This window comes from Pleurodeles waltl, chromosome 12 (genome assembly GCF_031143425.1).
Source record: "Pleurodeles waltl isolate 20211129_DDA chromosome 12, aPleWal1.hap1.20221129, whole genome shotgun sequence".
NCBI lineage: Eukaryota > Metazoa > Chordata > Amphibia > Caudata > Salamandridae > Pleurodeles > Pleurodeles waltl.
In genome coordinates this window covers 66,413,969-66,439,134 of record NC_090451.1, presented here as the reverse complement: position 1 = coordinate 66,439,134, position 25,166 = coordinate 66,413,969, and the positions used below count along the sequence as shown (strand labels likewise).

At 45.1% G+C, this 25,166-nt stretch overlaps 1 protein-coding gene across 1 annotated transcript in view; it reads left to right on the top strand.

Annotated features, from left to right (window-relative positions):
- The window catches only part of PIAS4 (protein inhibitor of activated STAT 4), a 207,083-nt gene that overhangs the window by 29,840 nt on the left and 152,077 nt on the right, over positions 1 to 25,166 (top strand). The window contains 1 exon segment of the mRNA XM_069216339.1: positions 23,932 to 24,016. Coding sequence (XP_069072440.1) covers positions 23,932 to 24,016 — 85 coding nt within the window.

Genomic DNA, 25,166 nt, shown 5'->3' with positions numbered 1-25,166 from the left:
GCACAAAATGACAAAAATAAGGCACAAGTCAAAAACAGTCACAAAATACGGTAAATGGCACAAAATACAATCGGAGTACAGCAATCAGAAGGGGTGCTTATGGGGGCAAGAGCGCAAGGAGGCAAGGCGCTGAAAAGTAGAAAACACTTACAGATATGGCGAAAAGTGGCAGAGAGCACATGGGTCTAGCGAAGCTTACCAGAGCCCACTAGACACCAGGGATGAGGCGCAGGAGGATGCCTGCGGGTGGAGGAGGGCCTTGAACACGCTAGCAGCAGCGTGGGCGGGGGTCAGGGGCACGAGACAGCAAGGTGGTGCTGCGGACGTGGGGGGGGCGAGCTCTAGACCAAAAACCATAGAAAATCTCCCATTGCAGATGTTTATTCTGTTTCTATAAATATCTGTAGAATAGATTGTTTGAGTCTGGATCTGGTTCTTGCACCTGCAGAAGGCCTTTCCCCTCCCCCCCTCTTGGAAGCCCAAGGTAAATCGGGGCTAGCTTATTATTTCTGCAAGTATACTCTGCGGCATCTGCCAATATCGTCTGTTTACTTGGACTGCAGAAAATTTAGCAGATTTCCAGAAAATTTTTAAAAGCATGAAGGTGTGCAGGTTGTCAGAAATAGTTATTTAGAGTTCAGGCATTAAAGTGCTCACCTTTATAGTTATGTGCTTATAGTGACCAATTTGGGGGTGGGGGCGAAGAAGGTGGCATGTAAGAGGCTTTAAGAAGACTTGAATTTCTTGTGTTTTTGACCTATAATTTTTTTGTTTATGAAATTCTTAATCTCTGTAAAATGTAAAGCATAGAACTACAGCTTAAATGGCAGGAACTTTAAATTAAGTTTTGTGATTGGAATTCCTTGTTATGAAAAGGACGATTCTATACTTGATTCTTTAATGATTTTACTAAAATATACATGGCAATCTTGTTTAACCATTTGTTAACCAAAATAACAAATTGTGAGCTTGTTGCAGAATAAATTGTCAAGGGAATAGTGGTCAGACGTTTCCCCCTAGTACGAGAACCATTTGATAAACTGAATTCTAACCAGTTTACAGTTGTTCTCCGATTGCCTTACGTTCTGCATCTGAATGCATAAAAAAAAAAATCCACTGTCAGATATTGTGTTTAGTTATTATGCAGCTCCTTTCAAAGAATTTCCCAACTTGTTGTACTCTTGATTTAGACCATTGTGTCACAAATAAATCATGTGAAAATACGGTGAAGTAAGGATTGGCCAATACTGATGGATATCTTTTATATTTTTCATACTAAAGAGTTCATTGAGATGTGTTGCTTTGTACCGTTGGATCGTTTCGATGCTGACCTCAAGTGTATGAAATTCCTGTTGCCTGACCCCATTGACTTTAACATCAAGCACAACAAGTGTTCATGTTTATTTTGTCCACTGGGCAAGTAGGTGGAAACACTTGCAGCCAAAGGGTTTGGGCTAGACATTTTTAAGTTGAGCTTCAAAGACCTGTTGTGTATATACGTTCATATATACTACTTTGTGGCCTTATAGCCCACCCACTGCATTTCATTTGTTTGTTTCAGTGTCCTTTAAAAATCCTTGCTTGGTTGTTGTCAATCCTTCCTCTGTCCTTTTTATCTTTCAGTTCCTCCCCTTGAGCATGGGCCAGTACTCTATCTTTACACTTTGGTTGTTTAGCTGTTTGTTTGGGAGACTCATTTTTAAAAAAAATAATAATAATCTTTCATGCTTGTGTTACACTGAAGGAGCGTATTCAGCTTCGGTGCCCATATTTTATTGCATCTTTGCTTGTCCCTTTTGTGCAAGAGCACTCCACACAAGTGCTCAATGTGTTCAGTTGCCCTGACTGCAGTTCCCATGACTAAAAAAACACCAGCAGAAGCAGCACAGGTCGGCCTGCGCCTAGGGGCAGTCTGCGGCAGCACAGGGAAGGGAGCAGCTGGAGAGAGGGACTGGGTGACGGGTCAAAGAAACCAGAGATTGAGTGCTAAAACGAAGAGGGACCCAAGTTCCTCAAGATTTACAGCCCTGCTTGCAGAAACTGCTCCCTTCCCTGTGCTGCCGCAGACTGCCCCTAGGCGCAGGCCGACCTGTGCTGCTTCTGCTGGTGTTTTTTTAGTCATGGGGAGATTAAGTGATGTGCCCACAATCACAAGGTGGTGAGCCAACACCAGGACTCACTCTGTTCCTCAGCTACAAGGTCGGCTGACCTCTTCTGCTTCTGCTGGTTCACCCCTCTTGTCACAGACAACACTACCTCCTGGAGAAGTGAGCCTCTTCCCAACCCATTTGGAGTTTATGGAGCCCTCTTGAAAAGGGGACTTAAAACACATTTGGGACCCTGCTTCTGCCAAACCGGCACTCTGGTCCTTGTCTGCTGTCCTGCCTGTGAGATGAAGGAAAGACTGCAGCAGACTTGAACGGTAAGCGGGTAACCACTGTAAGGAAATGCCTCTTTGGCATGGTTACCCCCTGACTTTTTGCCTTTGCTGATGCTATGTTTTGAATTGAGTGTGCTGAGGCCTGCTAACCAGGCCCCAGCACCAGTGTTCTTTCCCTAACTGTACTTTTGTATCCACAATTGGCACACCCTGGCACCCAGGTAAGTCCCTTGTAACTGGTACCTCTTGTACCAAGGGCCCTGATGCCAGGGAAGGTCTCTAAGGGCTGCAGCATGTCTTATGCCACCCTGGGGACCCCTCACTCAGCACAGACACACTGCTTGCCAGCTTGTGTGTGCTGGTGAGAACAAAATGAGTAAGTCGACATGGCACTCCCCTCAGGGTGCCATGCCAGCCTCTCACTGCCTATGCAAGTATAGAGAAGTCACCCCTCTAGCAGGCCTTACAGCCCTAAGGCAGGGTGCACTATACCATAGGTGAGGGCAACAGTGCATGAGCACTGTGCCCCTACAGTGTCTAAGCAAAACCTTAGACATTGTAAGTGCAGGGTAGCCATAAGAGTATATGGTCTGGGAGTTTGTCAAACACGAACTCCACAGCACCATAATGACTACACTGAAAACTGGGAAGTTTGGTATCAAACTTCTCAGCACAATAAATGCACACTGATGCCAGTGTACATTTTATTGTGAAACACACCCCAGAGGGCACCTTAGAGGTGCCCCCTGAAACTGTATCCAACTATCTGTGTAGGCTGACTGGTTCCAGCAGCCTGCCACACTAGAGACATGTTGCTGGCCCCATGGGGAGAGTGCCTTTGTCACTCTGAGGCCAGTAACAAAGCCTGCACTGGGTGGAGATGCTAACACCTCCCCCAGGCAGGATCTGTAACACCTGGCGGTGAGCCTCAAAGGCTCACCCCTTTGTTCCAGCACCGCAGGACACTCCAGCTAGTAGAGTTGCCTGCCCCCTCCGGCCACGGCTCCCACTTTTGGCGGCAAGGCCAGAGGAAATAATGAGAATAACAAGGAGGAGTCACTGGCCAGTCAGGACAGCCCCTAAGGTGTCCTGAGCTGAAGTGACTCTAACTTTTAGAAATCCTCCATCTTGCAGATGGAGGATTCCCCCAATAGGGATAGGATTGTGACCCCCTCCCCTTGGGAGGAGGCACAAAGAGGGTGTACCCACCCTCAGGGCTAGTCGCCATTGGCTACTAACCCCCCAGACCTAAACACGCCCTTAAATTTAGTATTTAAGGGCTCCCCTGAAGCTAAGAATTTAGATTCCTGCAACTTACGAGAAGAAGAGGACTGCTGAGCTGAAAAACCCCTGCAGAAGAAGAAAGAAGACACCAACTGCTTTGGCCCCAGTCCTACCGGCCTGTCTCCTGCCTTCCAAAGAAACCTGCTCCAGCTACGCTTTCCCAAGGACCAGCGACCTCTGAATCCCCAGAGGACTGCCCTGCTTCAAGAAAGACAAGAAACTCCAGAGGACAGCGGCACTGCTCCAAAAGAACTGCAACTATGTTACAGAGGAGCAGATTTAAAGACCCCTGCAAATCCCGGCAAGAAGCGTGAGACTTGCAACACTGCACCCGGCGACCCCGACTCGACTGGTGGAGAACCAACACCTCAGGGAGGACCCTCCGGCGACTCCAAGACCGTGAGTAACCAAAGTTGTCCCCCCTGACCCCCCACAGCGACGCCTGCAGAGGGAATCCCGAGGCTCCCCCTGACTTCAACTGCCTGAACTCTAATTTCCCGACGGCTGGAAAAGATCCTGCACCCGCAGCCCCCAGCACCTGAAGGAACGGAACTTCTGTGCAGGAGTGACCCCCAGGAGGCCCTCTCCCTTGCCCAGGTGGTGGCTACCCCGAGGAGCCCCCCCCCCCCCCCCCCTTGCCTGCCTGCACCGCTGAAGAGACCCCTTGGTCTCCCATTGAAACCTACAGAGAACCCGACGCTTGTTTGCACTCTGCACCCGGCTGCCCCCGCGCTGCTGAGGGTGTACTTTCTGTGTGGACTTGTGTCCCCCGTCCCCCCCCCCCCCGGTGCCCTACAAAACCCCCCTGGTCTGCCCTCCGAAGACGTGGGTACTTACCTGCTGGCAGACTGGAACCGGGGCACCCCCTTCTCTCCATTGAAGCCTATGTGTTTTGGGTACCTCTTTGACCTCTGCACCTGACCGGCCCTGAGCTGCTGGTGTGGTGACTTTGGGGTTGCTCTGAACCCCCAACGGTGGGCTACCTTGGACCCAAAACTGAGACCTGTAAGTGATTTACTTACCTGCTAAAAATAACAACACTTTACCGCCCCCAGGAACTGTCAAAATTGCACTGTCCACTTTTAAAACAGCTATTTGTGTTTTATGTGAAAAGTATATATGCTACTGTAATTATTCAAAGTTCCTAAAGTACTTACCTGCAATACCTTTCAAATGAGATATTACATGTAGAATTTGAACCTGTGGTTCTTAAAATAAACTAAGAAAAAATATTTTTCTATAACAAAACCTATTGGCTGGATTTGTCTGAATGTGTTCCTCATTTATTGCCTGTGTGTATGTACAACAAATGCTTAACACTACTCCTTTGATAAGCCTACTGCTCGACCACACTACCACAAACTAGAGCATTAGTATTCTCTTTTTGCCACTATCTTACCTCTAAGGGGAACCCTTGGACTCTGTGCATGCTATTCCTTACTTTGAAATAGCACATACAGAGCCAACTTCCTACAACCACCATCTCTCGAGTTCTGTTAAGCCTTCCTTAAGAGTAAACAAATGTGAATGTTGGGGTACATGTTGTGTTCATGAACATTTTTTTGCAAAGGTTCATCCCATTCGCAAAGTCATAAAAACACAGTGGGCAGCACCTTGGCCCCTCCAAGGTGACCAGGTAGGTTTCTTAGTCCCCAACCCTCTCTTGCCCCAAATAAATCACTTGGGATCTCATGTCAGTCAGTGTTTTAAGATGTGCAGTGTAACTGTAGGTACCAAAATGCTCCTGAAGGGTAACTGAAGATGTGAGGATACCTAGGAAATGTAACCAGAGATTTCTCCTTACCAAGGGAATGTATTACTAAGACGCCTGTCTGTAAAGGGTATCTAATTATAGACCCTACAAAGGGAATGTGACCCTGGATGGCTGCCTTCCAAAGCATTATCACTGTAGACACCTGAATGCTCAGAAGAATACCATCCCAGATATTTTATTACTTGGGAATGCCCGTGGAATGTAACCACAGAAGTGCACATTCCCTGGCAGTGGAGTAACTGGGTGATGTAACCTCCACAGCCAGGAGATGTAGGTGTCTGAATGTCCCTATAGTGTGTAGATGTATTTATCAGGATACGTTTGAAGATATCAATGTTGCAGAAAGCCTAACCGCATAATTCTAAGTGTAATTGCTCTGAGGAATGTCATCAAAGGTGGTTAGACACCCAGGGAATGTAATAGCAGATGTTGCTTAATCATCTATTGTATATTTCTAGCTACCAATGGGGTTAGTGTTAGGAAAGTGTGAAATGCTGCTGTGTTGTTCATTTAGTGTGCATGTGTTTGTGGTCATATGGCTATTGATTAATGTTATTGAAATGTGTGCTGTCTGCCAGCCTGTTCTCCACATCTTTATGCTGACATGATGCTGAACCACCTAACCCTTTTTTTTTTTCTTCAGCCTACCTACCACCACCATCCTCCTGTTTTATGTGCTCTTTACAGAGCTGTCGCTGGCACTTTAAATGCCTTTAACAAAAATGCTAGAGGTTGGCTTGTAAAAACCAAACCACCTTTGCAACAACATCCTTGCATGCATCAGGCCCTGCCAACCCCACTGCAACATAGTGAAAAGCTCCAGATGCACTTCTTTAAAGGGCACTTCATCACAATGTTGTAACATTTCACATCTGCCCTCCGTGTCCAGCTACCTCTCCAATCACTCGTCAATTGTACCTCTGCTTTTGACACTGTCGCTTTGCTGCTTTTGGGCAAGGCTCACACTGTGCAAATGCCACATACATGGTGTTGTCGTTCTTCACCCCCCCAAGACCCCCCCCCCCCCCCCCCCCCCCCCCTCGAGGTTTTAAGTCTGAACTAAGAACGATGGATTAAAGGACCGGAAGTACTTTCCCACTCTGCCCAGTACTATTTCTTTCAAGGGTTTTCCATGAAAATTGTGAAGCACCTTTAGGAAATTGTTTGTGTTGTCACCATCTGTGGCCCATTGGAGTGACCTTTATGACTATAGTGAGTTTGAAACCCATCCTCCAGTTATATTGAACACAATGGGCATGTTTACACCAGACAGAGCTACACAATTTTGAGACATATTACAGCATGCAGGAAGTCCAAGACTTTAGGGATTTTGTTTGTATACAAGGACACAAACGTCGATCACGACCGTTTCAGCACCAAGTCTAATTCTGGTGGGGCTCGCACGATGACCCAAACCAATGCCTGAATTTTAGGACTTTTAAATATGGCAGCATTCTCTTGCACAAGGGCACAAGTCTTTCTCAGATCTGTTGGACCACTAGGTAGAAAGTCCCACAGTTTTAAGCAGGGGCTCTTACACAAGGATACACACCTTTGTCATGTTTCTAGCAACATCATATAGGAAGTACTGCTGTTTAGAATCTCCCCTACTCATGCAAGTGTGTAAACATTTGTTAGGTCGGTTACAGCGTCAGTCAGGAATGGAATGCAATGCCCCTGGTTTAAAGATGGCTTCTCTCATACAAGGATATAAACCTGTCAGATGTGTATATAGAAACTCCCTTGGTGTAAATATGGCCACTCACATAGTCACAAACCTTATCAGATCTAAGATAACATCATGAAGGAATTCCTGGCAATTAAAGATGGCTACTCAAGGACATAATGCGTTGTCAGATCTGTTACTTAATAGTTAATTCCTTGATTCAGGGGGTTGCAGCCAAAAATGTAGAGGTTTGTTTGTTGTCTAACTCTCAGAACTGGAAGTGTGTACTCCCCCCCCCCCCCCCCCCCCCCCCTAACCCCGCCCCCCCCCTTTTTTTTTTTTTTTTTTTTTTTTTTTTTTTTTAATAAAAACGTTATGAAAACCGAACAAATTGACTTACTCCTCAGTATGGTCATGAATAAGTGCCACAGTGGGGTCCACACAATTAACAGCAACAAAGCATCACATTCGGAACACTTTCTCTGGACTTCTTTAACTTTTCAGGAAGAGGAAATGCTGGTATCTGGCTAGCAGGAACTGGCAACTGGGTACCTTGGGGGGGGGGGGTGGGGGGTGGGGTACAATTTATGCTTTTAGTAAGAAACCGTTGTTCACACCTTTCCTCATTTCTGCGATCTGCATTTTGATAGTGGCGATCCTGTCCTGGGTGAGAATATTCTGTTCAAAAATATTAAATTTTGCTCAATAGACAGAAGTAATGTTCATGCATTGCTTCTGACCAAGGACAGAACAGTGTTTTTTTTTTTTTTTTTTCTCCCCCCCCCCCCCCCTTTCAACTCTCTGCATTCTCAAGTGATAGTTTAGTTCTGAACCACTGGAGGTTGTTCTGTTAGATATAATGGAGGATTGTAGAAATGTCAAGCAGCTAGCATGCCCTTTACAACAAGGACAATTTTTTAATAATGGTATAAATGCAGTTTTTACTGGTTCCAGAGAGGGGGAAAAAAGGTCATCCTCTATCATCCCAGTACATCAATTACTGTTGTACCAACTCATCTTGTAACATAAAATAGTTCTTAATCTAAGCTCAAGTCAAAGATTCAAGGTACATAGTTCTGAGATGGAGACACCCCATAGCTGAATAGGGGCGGTGTCCACAGGTCTTCACTCAGAAGCAAATGCCTTCACTCGCCTGTTAGTGACCTGCTTCATCAGCAGGGCAGTGCTCCATGTGAAGCCAGCACTGTAATGCTTGACGGGCCCCAGATTGCTGGAATGTTACCCCCAAGAGCGAGCACAGGAAGCAGCACTTCTGGGAGCGCAGGACTGCGTAACGGCAGGGGGAGACGAAGTGGCCTCTCTTCGCGGTTTGAGACAAAATGGTGGACGGCACAGAGGCGGCGGACAGGACATGGCACCAATAAGGCCCTGGGGGACATCAGTGTGAATCCCCCCTGACCCCCCCCAAAAAAGAAGGTGGTGGTGGACCCAGCGAAGTGGTGACTGGTGAGATTGCAGCGGAAGTCTTGGTGGCCAGCAGATACCTGGGGCCAGGCGAGGGGGAGGCCTTGCAGGCCTGAGAAGAAAATGCTGCCTTTTTGGGGGGGGGGAGACAACTGGGGCTGAATGAGGCACTCTGAGGGCCCCAAGTGCAATGGGGAGCCAACGCTAGGCACCATTATGGCAGCTATACAGGAACTTTGGGCTCTCTCACCTCTGGACCCTAAGCTCGGTGCAGTAACAGACAAGGTCATTCTCCTGAGGGCTGACTTTGGCAAAATATTGAGGAAGGTGGCTGAAACCAACATTGAGGGTCTGCTGTCCACCACGAAGCGCCTGAAAGATCAGGTTTGTGCTATTAGTACATGAAGCAGGGAGAAGGCAGCCAGACTTGAGGACCAGTAAGGGAGGTCCAGGAGGAACAGTGTGAGTGGTTGGGGTCCAGAGGTTATGGAGGGCCCTAGTGTGGATCTCTTTGTGGAGGACCTGCTCTTGAATAAACTCTAATCTAAGAGACTCCAATCTTCTTTGAAAGGGTGCACAGGATGCAGGGCCCTCCTCCAAAGCTGGGGGCACCTTCATGCACGATTATTGCCAGGATCCTGAATTTCAGGGACCGCAACGCTATCTTGCAGGCAGCCAGGTCGCATGGCGATCTACCGCTGAATAACGCTATTGTCTTGATGGACTTCACCCTCCAGGTCCAACATCAAAGGAAAAACTGAGGTAGTCAAAGCGCTACGGGCCAACAAGGTGAAGTACATGATGATGATCCTTGCAAAACTCTGGGTGTTGGCGGAGCATAGGGGGGGGGACCCAGCCATGCTGGGTGGGGGGAAACCGGCAGAGTCTGTCTCAGACTGACTCCTAAATGGGTCCAGGAAATGTCTCTGGAACATGGGTGCAGCAGAACGCCGATAGCTGCATGAGTGTCCATCCTCGTGGGGGCGATGGATGGAGGGTGGAGCTCCAGACGAGTTCAGCAGCCTTGGGCAAGGTAACTCCTTCGTCTAAAGGAGACACATTTGACATTCGCACATTCGATGTCCGTGCATCTATTGTGTGGGGGCGACGGCTCACCCTCACTACTGGATGATCTCTTTAGGGCGACAGGTGCTCTGCGAGTTGGGGCGGTGGATGGTTTTGAACCCACAAGGCAGGGTTGCTGGGAGGGAGGAGTTTAGGGGAAAATGTTTTACAGTAGTTGGTGACGAACTGTGTTTATCGAGCCTAGTTTCTGGGTAAAAGGGGTTTGCACTGCACTGTGGGGGAGATGGTGATCCTAGTGAGGTAGGTGGGGCACTATAGGGATTGGGAGCCCGATCTTGGCACTGTAACAGTCTTTTCTGAAGGCGTTCCTGACCCAGAATTTGACCATATTCTCCTGGAACAGCAATGGTGTGGGTAATAAGATAATACATGCTAGTTTTGCAACACTTAAGATGTTATGCCCCTGACAGTCCTCTTGCAGGAGATGCACCTCAGAGGTAATTATTACAAAGCTCTTGATAGGTTTGGGTATATCCTCAGGGCACATGCCGGATACACCACAGATTCCAGAAGCATGGGCATACTCGTTAAAAAGTTGGTTGCCCTCATCCCACACCGGGTATGGCATAACACCATTGGGCGCTGTGTAGCACTTTTGGGGAACATGGGAGGGAATCACTCTAAATGTTTGCTGTCTGTATGTTCTCCCTCGCCTATATGAAACATCTCTCCCAGAGGTTGGGGGTTCTATTGCTGGGACATCCCCCTAGGATCCTTATTTTAGGGGAGGGACTAAAACTCACTCATGGGTGCTGGGGTAGACAGATCTGGGGGCCCAGATAACACGGGAAGGAGGGGGGTGGGGAGTTGTTCCATTGGCCCAGTTTGCAGGAGCGCTGGGCCTGATTGATCTGTGGGGGGAAAACAATAGTCGGATACGACAATACACTCATTACTCTGCAGCTCACAAGAGTTTCTCCTGCATAGATTATATTTTCACATCGTGTTCATGCTTCCAGGTTTTGGGATGCTGTTCGTTATGCAAGAGGGATCTCTGCCCACTCTCTGGTTGGGGTCACACTGACAGATCCTGTGTGAGACTGCTCGTTGCTGTGTTGCCTGTACACTTGGATCCTGCGCGATAGTTGAGGGAGGGAGTGGATCTCTATTTTAAAGAAAAACAGGGTTTCGTGCAGGTGGCATGCATGCTATGGGAGGCATTTAAAACCATTTTAAAAGGGCAGGCCCAGGCGCTAATTGGGGCCAAAAAGAAAGCGACAAGGCGGGAATGCATAATTATAGAGAGACCTAGTTCAACTGGAGGAGACTGTCCTGGCCTGAGGGGCCCTGAAGGATTGCAGTAACTTATGACTCCGACAGCAGGAGCTAAGGGCACTGGCAGAGGACCATGCCGGAGACACGCATTGGTAGTACGGTGTCACTTACTCGACAAGCCGGTAAATTACTGGCCTGGCTGGGGCAAAGGGACAGGGAAAGCTCCTAGGTGCTCCAGATAGATAATGCAGAGGGTGTGCCACAAACAACTGGCACGGCCATAGTGAGTCCTTTGCTGGGCACTATAAGGGCCTCCACGACGAGTATGTCCCCAGCGGACTGTTTTGATCCTCTGAGGGACATCGCTCTACAGGTGCTCACGGGGAACAATAGGGAAGCATTAGAGGCAGATATAATGGAAGAGGAATTGGGGGGTGGGGGGGCACGGCAGGGATATTGCTTCAGGCGTGTTCAGTTTAAAATTCTGCATAGGTCTTACTACTCTCGATTACTACTGCATAAAATTGGAAGAGTGACAAGTCCACTGTGCCTGAAGAGCTGCGGCATAGAGGGAACATTTATGCACACTCTGGGGGTACCCCATACTGCAGGACTACTGGTACCGGGTTGCCTGGGAGATGTCCCGTGTCAACACACCAGAGATACCACTAGACCCCTAGTGGCTACTGTTGGGGTATCATGGGAGACAACACATGGCCCAGGTACCCGTGGATTTGGTTGAGACTGGTGGCGGACGTGGCCAAGCTCAATATAGCGAGAGCCAGGTACAGTCCTAGTGGCCAGAAGATGAAGTAAATAATGCAGAGGAGTCCTGCTGGAATCTTGCATATTGAATTCCGACAACTTGCCCAGGTTTGAAGATACCATTACCCATCTGGGCACAGGCCATGGTTAAAATGGCTTCCCCGTGTAATTGAGCTGGAGTTCATATGGACACCTCTGCTCATGCAGGGGTTCCCTCAGACACAGGTACCTGCTCTGCCTGATGTCTAAAGGAACAAGCATTTGCACATTTGCAATGCAATAGGGTCTCGCATTTGTCGGAGTTACAGCTGTTCACAGTTGTAAACTCTCAACCGGATTTTTCTTGCTAAAAAAAAAAAAAAAAAAAACTGCGCGATCGTGCAGCTACAGTTCACACTAATAATACCTATTGGCAAAAGTGCAATTAACTGAGTAACCAGGTCGATAGTATGCGAAGCGCTGGACTTCTGCCCAGCGAGATCGCGCTTCAAAAACAGAAAATGTAGTCTACAAACCCAGCGAGCCTCGCATGTTTTCTGTACTTGTTCGCTGCACTTAAGGAGGGCTCACCACCGGAAAAGGCATGACGTATGCGTGCCTTCCACTAATCAAAAGAAGCGGATTCTAACAGGCAAGCCAACTTGCCAGTGAAACACACTGACGTGACGTCGACCGGGCTCCGAGCCCTTTTCTAATACCTAAAGCAACTCACTAGCAATACGCATGCGTGAGCGCATGCGACGCAGGCGCGACCCTAAAAAGTCCTACAAAAAATGTTTTGAGCCCAAACCAAGTCATGATTAAAAGTGTGTTCAGGATTGCCCCTCTAGAGTCCTGGGTATTTACAATGAATGGCATCTGCGAGGTCTAGGGTGAAGTCCATTTCTGAGAAACTTGTTAGCTATAGTTTTCCCTTAGAATGCAGACATGGTTGTGTACGACGACAAACTGCAATGTTGTCATTTCAACAAACAATGAGTGACTGTCTGTGCTGGTCTCCTTTCTTCCTCGTCACAGCAGCCCCAGCCCCAAAACCTATTTTATGAGCTTTACAATGTTGTTTTTTTTAACTTGATTTTTGTTGACTAAATCATGCAAGAAACATTTCTTGAACACAAACTTACGACCGGAAAATTCTAGCACAAAACCGTTTTTACAGGAGAACTTCACCCCAGACAAGTATGGTTAGATCGATTTATACTCGTGCTTTTCACCAAATTCTGAGGAATCTGAGAGCTTTTCTTATAATTGGGCCCCTGACTTACTTCATATTCATGCATCTATACCCTGCACCTCTTCTAGTAAGGTAGATCCTTAGAAATGTAGCTCTGGTGCTTAGTGGACCTTGTTCCCTTTTTCTCAGCAGAAGGGGTTGGGGATTTTCCATATTTCATAATTTCTAATCGTGACTACAGTAAACCTGAACTCAACGTAATCTATGCTTTCTTTGGCCTCCCACATGAACTAGCACCCATAAGGTGATTGTAAAGCAGTAATACAAGTGCAGGTAGGTTAGAATTTGGTATTCTTTTGAGTAGTTCAAAATTAATTTCTCAATTTTTATTTCTCAAATGGGCAAAGCTTACATTCATTTTGTTAAGCCTGTGATTACATCACTGCACCACTTGTTCGTTGTACAAGAACGAAGGTGTGAGACACGTTACGTTGTTCTCCAAGGTTGTTTTCAGAGGGCCTCCATCCCCTGGTTGTGGGAGTTTTTCTCAAACTCGGGACTTGATTTGCATGGTACAGCAGTGTTCACCATGCCTTCTTCTAATACTAGTTGAACTGCTGCTACCCGTCCCTCTTCATTTGGCTTTTCTTGGTAATCTCCACTTCTTGAATCCTTTGTAAATTGACCGTAGTTCGAAATAAGCTTTGAAGGGCTCTTGTGGTTCAATCTCCTACTCAGACGAAGGTTTCCGGTTACTCAATCCACTGCCCCATGATCTCTGGAAACATAAATGAAAGCTGGGTCTGTTCTGGCATTAATGATAAAGCCAGTGGATCTATGTGTTATGGTGGAGTGCATCTCTTTAGTGCAGGTGTTGTGGGTTTACTTCTTGTCTCAGTGCAATCTCAGAATCCTTTTGTTGATATGCTGGTCGGAATGCAGGCATCATTCTTCATTCCAATCTGGTTAGAATTGTTCTATGATTCTTGGGGTTGCTACACGCACAGTGGGTTCTGATTGTTCTCTTTTTTTTTTTTTTTTTTTTTCCTCTTCCTCTTCTTTTATAACCAGGAGCTTTCATGGGGACTTCCTTGCCTTCTAGCACGAATGCAGTCATGTTGCTCCTTCCTTGCTATTAGTCTGTGCTTTCTGCCTGGTTCCGAGGCACGCACTTGTGTGCGTGTTGGGTTGACTATCTATAATATAGTTTACATATGAACAGTCGGGCACGTGGCTTACAAGCTCAAGTGTCATATGGCTGAAGAGTAACCTGCCTTCGTGTACCCCAGGCTGCGTGTTACCTTGCTTCACATGAGTCTGAGTCCTTGCTTTCAAATGAAATGTTAAGGATCCGCATAACAAAACTCATTTGACAAACAACATTACAATATTGTTAGTTTATAACTGTTTGTGGGACATATTCATAATTTCTTTTAGATTTAAATGTGGTTTACCTGTTCTGGTGCATAAGTGATGATCTTCAGTGCTGTTGAGTTACGGACAAGATGCTGAACTGCTTTGGAGTTAATGTTAACAAAGAGGAGCTTTAATCTTTGTCCTAAAAAAACTTTTCTTCATAGTGACCCTTGAGAAGAGATTACTTCTTTCTAAATCGGTCTTCGCATGCCAGAACCAGCTTCTTGAATTGAAGCCTGTATAGATGACTACTGTCAAGCTGCAGCTGAGGGTCCATGTTTTACTCAGCATGTAAATGTTTCACACATGAAGATTTAGAAAATGTGCCTAGGTTAGAGTTATTACCTTCCGCTTTGCTTCGGCCTTCTAATTCCTACTGTGAAAGAACTACCCTCTTTATTGAGTAATATTACTTATGTATGCAGCTCACCGGGACATAAACACGAACCAGTGAACAGTTAAACATGATTTACTTGAGTAAGGGTGATTGTGCATGAGAAGTCAAAGGCTGCAAGAAAAATTGATTTTATGGAAATTAGTCCAGAGTGAGCTACTGTAGCTTCACAGCAGCATTTTAATGAACTAGAAAACTAATCTTCTTTATTCATGACAGATGAGGCACTCCCAAACATCTTGTTTCTGTACTAGGAGCTATTCAAGGAAAAAGCAGTTCCACAAGAGGAGACTACAGTAAATGAACAAAAAGAAGAGGTTAATTTTGTCTAGCGAATTAGAGCTAAAAGAGACACATTTTCTGTAAAGTATTAAATATCTTCCTGATCGGTGTGAGAAGAGAAACAATCTGTCCTGCTGATGGAGACATTGGACTTTATCTGAATCTGTATATTTATTCCTCAGTGTCCTACTGTAGCGTTACCATAAATGTCTAATGATCACCAACACATTATATGAGAGAAGGAGGCACTAGAATAGAAGCTGTTAAATTTAAGCGTTTCATACCAAACAGGTTGAAATAAAGTGCTGTTGAGAAGATTAATTATTCTAAAGCTAGGCTTCTCCTGCAGCATGTTTGCCAGAGTAGACATATTCTGTTACTTGGGTGACCAATCTATTTTTTTTCACAGAACTTGGCTGTTCTCACCAACAGCTGTTAGACAAAAAGACAATGATATACAGATTGGTTCTGTAATCAGCCCACTATCAGGCTTTAGCCATGAATTTCATAGGTAGTTGTCGACCCTTGAGGAGCTAATCAAAATGCAGCATTTTGGTAGTGTACAACCGTCCATTAGTACTCCTCCACATACCTAATTTATACAAAAGTATCCATATTTCCACATATAATAAATAAAAAAAAAAAAAAATATATATATATATATATATATATATATATATATATATATAATATGTTCGATGGAATGTGTAGCTGCAGATACACATGCTGTGCACATCCCGCCATCTAGTGTTGGGCTCGGAGTGTTACAAGTTGTTTTTCTTCGAAGAAGTCTTTTCGAGTCACGAGATCGAGGGACTCCTCCCCTTTCGTCTCCATTGCGCATGGGTGTCGACTCAATCTTAGATTATTTTTTTTTCCGCCATCAGGTTTGGACGTGCTCCTTTTCGCTCCGTGTTTCGGGTCAGAAAGTTAGTTAGAATCTCGGAAAAAACTTCGGTATGGTTTGCGTTCGGTATCTGGTTAGTTACAACAGATCGACACCGACTTTAGAAGAGCTCCGGTGGCCCTTAGGGGTTTTTTCGATTTCCCCCGTCGGGGCCTGGTCTGCCCGGCCACGTGTCTCTTCAAGGCTGATGGAACGGACCCTATTTCGATTCTGCCCAAAATGTCACAACAAGTATCCGTATACAGATCAGCATCTGGTCTGTAACTTGTGTTTGTCTCCAGAGCACAAGGAAGATACTTGTGAGGCCTGTTGAGCGTTTCGGTCGAGGAAGACATTAAGAGACCGAAGAGTGAGAAGACTGCAGATGGCGTCGGCGCCGACAGGACAAGGGCGTTTCGAGGAGGAAGAAGAAGAAACCTTCTCCATTCAGGAGTCTGACTCAGACGAGCTTGAGCCCGAAGAAACGCCGAAAACCGTGAGTAAGATGTCGAAACATAAAACTCACGAGAAGACCACAAAGGCCCAGGGGACGCCACCACCAACGGGCCATGGCTTAACCCGAAAAATAGGTGACCGATCATCGGCACCGAAAAAGGGCACGCTTGTGTCGAAGTCATCCGACTCCGGTCGAGATACCGGCACACAGCAATCTCGGGCCCGAGACAGCGGCTCCGAGCAAGTTCGGCACCGAGACAGTGGCACCGAAATGGGTCGGCACCAAGACCCCACAACACCGAAAATAAAGGTTTCGTCGGAGCCCAAAAAGGCAACCGAAAAGGTTTCGATTCTGAAACATCCAGCCTCGGAACCGAAAACAGATTCCTACACAGAGGAACAGGGGTTGTCCTCCCAAATGCAAGGACATAAGTTCGGACAAGAACTTAAATCAATGGAGCCAGACTACACTCAAAGGAGGCTCCACATTCAAAAGGTCACAGGGAACATAAGCACTCTTCCCCCAATTAAAATGAAAAGAAGGCTTGCCTTTCAAGAAAAGGACAAGCAGCCACAGGCAAAGGTGGCAAAACAAACAACTCCGCCACCATCTCCACCACCATCAATGCACACATCACCGGTAGCCACTCCACCATTGATGCAATCCCCGACTCATACTGCAATGAGTCAAGATGATCCCGACGCATGGGACCTTTATGATGCCCCGGTATCAGATAACAGCCCAGACTGTTACCCTGCGAGACCGTCGCCACCTGAAGACAGTACATCCTACACGCAGGTGGTCTCAAGGGCAGCTGCTTTTCATAACGTCACCTTGCATGCAGAACCGATTGAGGATGACTTTTTGTTTAATACACTATCTTCCACTCATAGCCAATACTAAAGCTTACCTATGCTCCCTGAAATGCTAAAACACTCCAAACAAGTATTTCAGGATCCTGTTAAAGGCAGGGCAATAACTCCAAGGGTGGAGAAAAAGTACTAGCCACCGCCAACCGACCCTGTTTATATTACGCAGCAGTTAACACCAGACTCTGGTTGTTGGGGCAGCTCGCAAGAGAGCAAACTCTCACACCTCGGGAGACGCTCCACCTCCAGACAAGGAGAGTCGCAAATTTGACGCTGCGAGGAAAAGGGTTGCAGCACAAGCAGAAAACCAATGGCGCATTGCCAACTCACAAGCACTTCTGGCAAGATATGATAGAGCTCATTGGGACGAAATGCAGCATTTCATAGAACACTTACCCAAAGAGTTCCAGAAAAGGGCACAACAAGTGGTGGAGGAAGGACAAAAAGTATCTCAAATAATCAGATACGGTCAGCAATGGATGCAGCAGATACAGCTGCAAGGACTGTAAATACTGCAGTAATAATAAGGAGACACGCATGGTTGCGTACGTCAGGATTCAAGCTGGAAATACAACAAGCTGTGCTGAATATGCCTTTTAATTGACAGCAGTTGTTTGGGCCAGAGGTGGACACTGCTATTGAGAAACTTAAAAAACACACTGATATGGCAAAAGCCATGGGTGCACTCTACTCCCCACAGAGCAGAGGCACATTTCGCAAGACCCAATTTAGGGGGGAGGGGGGGCTTCGAGGTCAACCCACAGAAGCCACAACCTCACAAGCAAGGCCCACTTATCAAAGCCAATATCAGCGGGGACGTTTTCGGGGGCAATATAGAGGTGGACAGTTCCAAAAAAATAGAGGGAAGTTCCAAAGTCTCAAAACTCCTCAATACAAGCAGTGACTTCCACGTCACAAATCCCCAACACAACACCTGTGGGGGGGAGACTAACCAAGTTTTACAAACATTGGGAGGAAATAACAACAGACACTTGGGTCCTAGCAATTATCCAGCATGGTTATTGCATAGAATTTCTCAAATTCCCTCCAAACGTCCCACCGAAAACAAACAATATGTCAAAAGAACACATGGATCTTCTAGGACTAGAGGTCCAAGCGTTGCTACAAAAAGGAGCAATCAAATTAGTACCAGTTCATCAGAAAGGAACAGGAGTTTACTCTCTGTACTTTCTCATACCCAAAAAGGACAAGACTCTAAGACCTATATTAGATCTCAGAACATTAAATACCTACATCAAATCAGATCACTTTCACATGGTGACATTACAGGACGTAATCCCACTGCTCAAACAAGACTACATGACAACACTAGATCTAAAGGATGCATATTTCCATATACCGATACATCCTTCACACAGAAGGTACTTAAGGTTTGTATTCCAAGGGGTACATTACCAATTCAAGGTGTTGCCATTCGGAATAACAACTGTGCCAAGAGTTTTTACAAAATGCCTGGCAGTCGTAGCTGCACATATCAGAAGCCAGCAAATACATGTGTTCCCGTACCTTGACAATTGGTTAATCAAAACCAACACGCTAGAATGGTGTTCACAACACACAAAGTATATCATAGAAACCCTCCACAAACTAGGTTTCTCGATCAACTACACAAAGTCACACGTTCAGCCGTGTCAAACACAGCAATACTTAGGGGCGACAATCAACACAGCAAAAGGGATTGCCACTCCAAGCCCACAAAGGGTACAGGCATTTCACAATGTAATAAAGGCCATGAACCCAAAACAAAGAATACAAGTCAAAATGGTAATGAAACTCCTAGGCATGATGTCCTCATGCATAGCCATTGTCCCAAACGCAAGATTACACATGTGGCCCTTACAACAGTGCCTAGCATCACAATGGTCACAGGCACAGGGTCAACTTCTAGATCTAGTGTTGATAGACCTCCAAACATACACCTCGCTTCAATGGTGGAACAAAATAAATTTAAACCAAGGGCGGCCTTTCCAAGACCCAGTGGCACAATATGTAATAACGACGGATGCCTCCATGATAGGGTGGGGAGCACACCTCAATCAACACAGCATCCAGGGACAATGGGACACTCGGCAAAAACTGTTTCACATAAATCACTTAGAACTACTGGCAGTATTTCTAGCGCTAAAGGCATTTCAACCCATAATAAGCCACAAACACATTCTTGTCAAAACAGACAACATGACAACGATGTATTACCTAAACAAACAGGGAGGGACACACTCAACACAGTTGTGTCTCCTGGCACAGAAAATATGGCATTGGGCGATTCACAACCACATTCGCCTAATAGCACAATTTATTCCAGGGATTCAGAATCAGTTAGCAGACAATCTCTCTCGGGATCTCCAACAGATCCACGAATGGGAGATTCACCCCCAAATACTGAACACTTACTTCCAAAGTTGGGGAACACCACAAATAGATCTATTTGAAACAAAGGAAAACGCAAAATGCCAAACCTTCACATCCAGGTACCCACAAGATCAGTCTCAGGGCAATGCGTTATGGATGAGTTGGTCAGGGATATTTGCATACGCTTTTCCCCCTCTCCCACTTCTTCCATATCTGATAAACAAGTTGAGTCAAAAGAAACTCAGACTCATACTAATAGCGCCAACTTGGGCAAGACAACCTTGGTACACAACACTACTAGACCTCTCAGTAGTGCCTCATGTCAAACTACCAAACAGACCAGATCTGTTAACCCAACACAAACAACAGATCATACACCCAAATCCAGCATCGCTGAATCTAGCAATTTGGCTCCTGAAGTCCTACAGTTCGGACACTTAGACCTTACACAAGAATGTATGGAAGTCATAAAACAAGCTAGGAAACCTACCACTAGACATTGCTATGCAAATAAGTGGAAAAGATTTGTTTATTACTGCCATAATAATCAAATTCAACCCTTACACGCATCTGCCAAAGACATCGTAAGATACTTACTACATTTGCAAAAGTCAAAGCTAGCTTTTTCTTCCATTAAGATACATCTTACGCAATTTCATCTTACCTGCAAATTACGCACTCAACTTCATTATTTAGGATACCAGTCATAAAAGCGTTTATGGAAGGCCTAAAGAGAATTATACCACCAAGAACACCACCAGTTCCTTCATGGAACCTCAACATTGTCTTAACACGACTCATGGGTCCACCTTTTGAGCCCATGCACTCTTGTGAAATGCAATACTTAACATGGAAAGTTGCATTTCTAATTGCCATCACATCTCTAAGAAGAGTAGGTGAAATTCAAGCATTTACCATACAAGAACCATTTATTCAAATACACAAGCATAAAGTAGTTCTTCTGACCAATCCTAAATTTTTACCAAAAGTCATATCACCGTTCCACTTAAATCAAACCGTAGAATTACCAGTGTTCTTCCCACAGCCAGATTCTGTAGCGGAAAGAGCACTACATACATTAGACATCAAAAGAGCGTTAATGTACTACATTGACAGAACAAAACCAATTCGAAAAACAAAACAATTATTTATTGCTTTCCAAAAACTTCATACAGGAAATCCAATTTCTAAACAAGGCATTGCCAGATGGATAGTTAGGTGCATCCAAACCTGTTATCTTAAAGCAAAGAGAGAACTGCCTATTACACCAAAGGCACACTCAACTAGAAAGAAAGGTGCTACCATGGCCTTTCTAGGAAATATTCCAATGACCGAAATATGTAAGGCAGCTACATGGTCTACGCCTCATACATTTACCAAGCACTACTGTGTAGATGTGCTAACGGCACAACAAGCCACAGTAGGCCAAGCAGTACTACGAACATTGTTTCAAACAACTTCAACTCCTACAGGCTGAGCCACCGCTTTTGGGGAGATAACTGCTTACTAGTCTATGCACAGCATGTGTATCTGCAGCTACACATGCCATCGAACGGAAAATGTCACTTACCCAGTGTACATCTGTTCGTGGCATTAGTCGCTACAGATTCACATGCGCCCACCCGCCTCCCCGGGAGCCTGTAGCCGTTGAGAAGTTGATCTTGAACATCTGTATATTTGTAAATATATTACTTTAAACTACATTATGTACATTACTCCATTGCATGGGCACTATTACTAGCATACACAACTCCTACCTCACCCTCTGCGGGGGAAAACAATCTAAGATGGAGTCGACGCCCATGCGCAATGGAGCCGAAATGGGAGGAGTCCCTCGGTCTCGTGACTCAAAGACTTCTTCGAAGAAAAACAACTTGTAACACTCCGAGCCCAACACCAGATGGCGGGATGTGCACAGCATGTGAATCTGCAGCGACTAATGCCACGAACAGATGTACACTGGGTAAGTGACATTTTCCATATATATTTTATAATGTATGATTTTGCAAGAAAAAACTGAAACAACTGTTGCGTAGGTTCTCATTATTTTAATGAGACTACTGTTTTTGGGTGGCAGAATCACTTGCAGTGAGGGGAACTGAGTCTGAACCCACACCAGGTGACACTTGTCTGCCTAATCCGGGTTTTCTTCCTGCTACCTAGCAGTGCCTCATCTCCACCCAAGAGCAGGGATGATTGGGCAACCGGGCGCCTGACACACGACTCCTCAGGGAGATCGTGGTCACTCAGATCTCATCCGTTTCTCTCAGTTACATTAGTCTCACGTATGCAAAGACAATCGGAGGCAGAGTATAATTCAATAAGGTTTTATTGAAGTAACTGCATCTTGGATAATAAAGCATGTATTGCAATAACTAGGACGATGAAGCATGACAGGATTAAAATTGTGACAAGAAGAGTAAAATACAAAAATAAATCTACCATATTGTCAGTAAGATTGTTAAGGATAGTTCCTACCAAGGCTGTTACAGCATGTTAAGCTCATTCTGCCCTTCAGGTTCCCCTGGGAAGACATCATCCCTCATACCTGAGCAAGAGGCCTGTTGTCTACGTAGGCAGCTGCAGCGAAGCATACAATTGTGGTTATCTGGCTGGAATCTCCCTCTAATGTACATGGGCCAAAGTAGTGTTATAATAAAACAGCTGATGTTTCAATGAAGGATCCCCACGTAAGAGTGTATGTTTCTGTGAACATTGGAGATAAAGCGTAACACATTTTCCGCAATATATCTTACTGCAGCCTTGAGAAAAGCACAGAGTGAAGGAAATGTCTTGTTTAAGGAACGCAGTGCTGACCTAGGCGAAGAACAGCTAAATAGAGAAAAGAAAACAAGACCGCAAATGTAGCTATTGTTAAAATAATATGAAGAAGCTAGAATAAAACATATTTAGGTTAAAGTGCACATCGGCAGGTCTAGTTTGCTAAAATAACATGTCTAAAACTATAGCTAAAATGTCTCACACCACCAAACTTCATGAGGTATAGTCCGTATATAGCCAGAGGTGCTTGTTGCCACATATTATAGTGCTCTGTATTGACCATTTTAAAAAAAAAAACTAATCCACATCTTGCACATAATCATTCATGTAGAGATTATCATTTGCTAGTTTGTACTAAAACTCAGTATGTTATGTTCATTTACCTTGTTTTTAGCACAGAAAAAGACAAGGTGCAAAATAAGAACTGTGGAAACAGTGCAACTTGGTACTGGCAGTAGGTGTAACTCCCAGCACCGGCCTAGATTCCTTCCAGCAAATCTTTAAGTGTTTTAAATTTATGATAAATAAGGGGAGCTAGGTGTGTTAAGACGCCCCTCCAGATAGGATTGTTAGTGTGCTCCCATTTCTGCCTTTAGCTTTAAAGAGCTTTGATAGCTTGGATTTAAACTGATCACCCTTTCAGTCCTAGTGGGGAACTAGTGTCTCTGCTAATATTTGCTAAATCTGCTGGCTTCATCCTACACGCAATGTACACTGTGAATCAGTTACACATAACGCCTGCAAATTATTGCGATTTTTGTTTTCTAGTGTTCAAGTTGTGTTGTGCTAAATGCTGGGCTTGCACGTCTACTAAAATTCTGCCTTGCATGCTGTGATGTATCCTGCAATTTGGATTTTATAAGTAGTGAAGTTTGAACACTTCTTCCCAGCACTCACGGGTCCATTTCCCCACCCCACAGAAGGCTCTTTTCAAAGCATCCTGCCTCACATGTTCGGCAGTGCAGTGTAAATATCATGTATTCTTAGCAGGGGAGTAGAATTCTCAGGGAGACCGTTAATGCCTAGGTTAAGAATCACTCTTTCTCAAGGGTACTTACATTGTAAAATATATATAGACCCTCTCTGATTATGATTTGGAACAGTTTGTCTTGTAACTTGAGCTGTGGTTGCTTAGATTTCAGAAAAAAATGTTGGCTGTTGAATTCAGCTTTTGCGTTATACTTTTCTGTAGTGGATGATGCTTTTTTTTATGATGAGTTAAATGTAATTGACTTGTTCGGTATATTCTTAATATTAAAAAAACACAAAGTGCTAATGTTAGCCCAAATAATTCAACTGGCCCATGCATAAAGAAGCTGGTGACAAAAGGTTTCTGAGTGTCCGTTCTGCCCTGATGTTCACCTGGAAGGTCCCTTCCACCATTTGATTCTCTGAGTTTGGTAGACGCCATGGTTCTTGTTGGCTGCTAAGTGGGTCAAAGAGAATATCTACCATCAGCTGATCATCTTTGAATACCCTCTCATGAGTAGGTTCACAGCTTGGCTGGAACATTGAAGTAGTAGGATTTGATTTCTCTGCTAAAACTAAAGTTAACTCTTGATATTGGGTTGGCTGTTGCTGCCAAATTGCCTACACAGTCATGTTTTTCTGAAGTTGTGATGTATACCAAATTGAGATTTCAGAACTTAGTGCATCAGCCTGTTTGTGTACTTTAATCTTATTTTTTTCCTATGTTATTTCCAGTTGCTCAGAACAGTGAGAAACTGCAGGATAGCCCGTGTATCTTTGCGCTGACTCCGAGGCAAGTGGAGCTGATCAGAAATTCCAGGTATGGACTCTACCTCAATACTCCATTTTTCTCTAAATAGTTTTGTGTGTTGCAGAATGTGATTGATGTTTATACCTAACGGGTGTTGAGGTCTCCAGAGCACTCTGCTACCCCTTGGGGAACCCTGATGCTATGGTATTGACCTGTAGACAGCAACAATGTCTTTTGATTTAGAAATACATTTTTTTTTTTAAATCCGATTACAGATTCTGAAGGGCTTTGTCATATATCCTACTGCAAATCATTCCAAAGCTTAAGTGCCATGAAACCAAGTGTTTGAGGTGTTGCTAGATTCAGATTAGTAGAACATATCATTTCCATTAGGAGGTAATAGACAAGATGTTGGTGGCAAATAGTGTTTTTTTTTTTTTGGAAATGGTTCTGTACACAAAGTAGTGCACCTTGAACCTAAAACGTTATGATTGGTAGCCTTTGCAGCTTTTTTAAATGGTTGGTCATGGGCTGACATGAGAGAGTTTAAATTCAAGAGGCTGCATGTTTGTAGGAAAGTACCATCTTGCCTGGTATGTTACCCCCATTTTCACTCTATGTATGTTTCAGTCCCTTTGTCACTGGGATCCTGCTAGGCAGAACCCCAGTGCTCTTAGCATGTGCCCTGTATGTGTTCCCTGTGTGGTGCCTAACTGTATCACTGAGTCTCTGCTAACCAGAACCTCAGTGTTTATGCGATCTCTGCTTTCTAAAATTTGTCACTGCGGGCTAGTGACTAAATTTACCAATTCTCATTGGCACACTGGTACACCCATATAATTCCCTTGTGTATGGTACTTAGGTACCCAGGGTATTGGGGTCGCAGGAGATCCCTATGGGCTGCAGCATTTCTTTTGCCACCCATAGGGAGCTCAGACAATTCTTACACAGGCCTGCCACTGCAGCCGGAGTGAAATAACGGCCACGTTATTTCACAGCCATTTTTTCACTGCACATAACTAACTTATAAGTCCCCTATATGTCTAAGCCTCACCTGGTGAAGTTTAGGTGCCAAGTTACTTAGTGTGTGGGCACCCTGGTACTAGCCAAGGTGCCCCCACATCGTTCAGGGCAAATTCCCCGGACTGTGAGTGTGGGGACACCATTACACGCGTGCCCTATACATAGGTCACTACCTATGTATAGCGTCACAATGGTA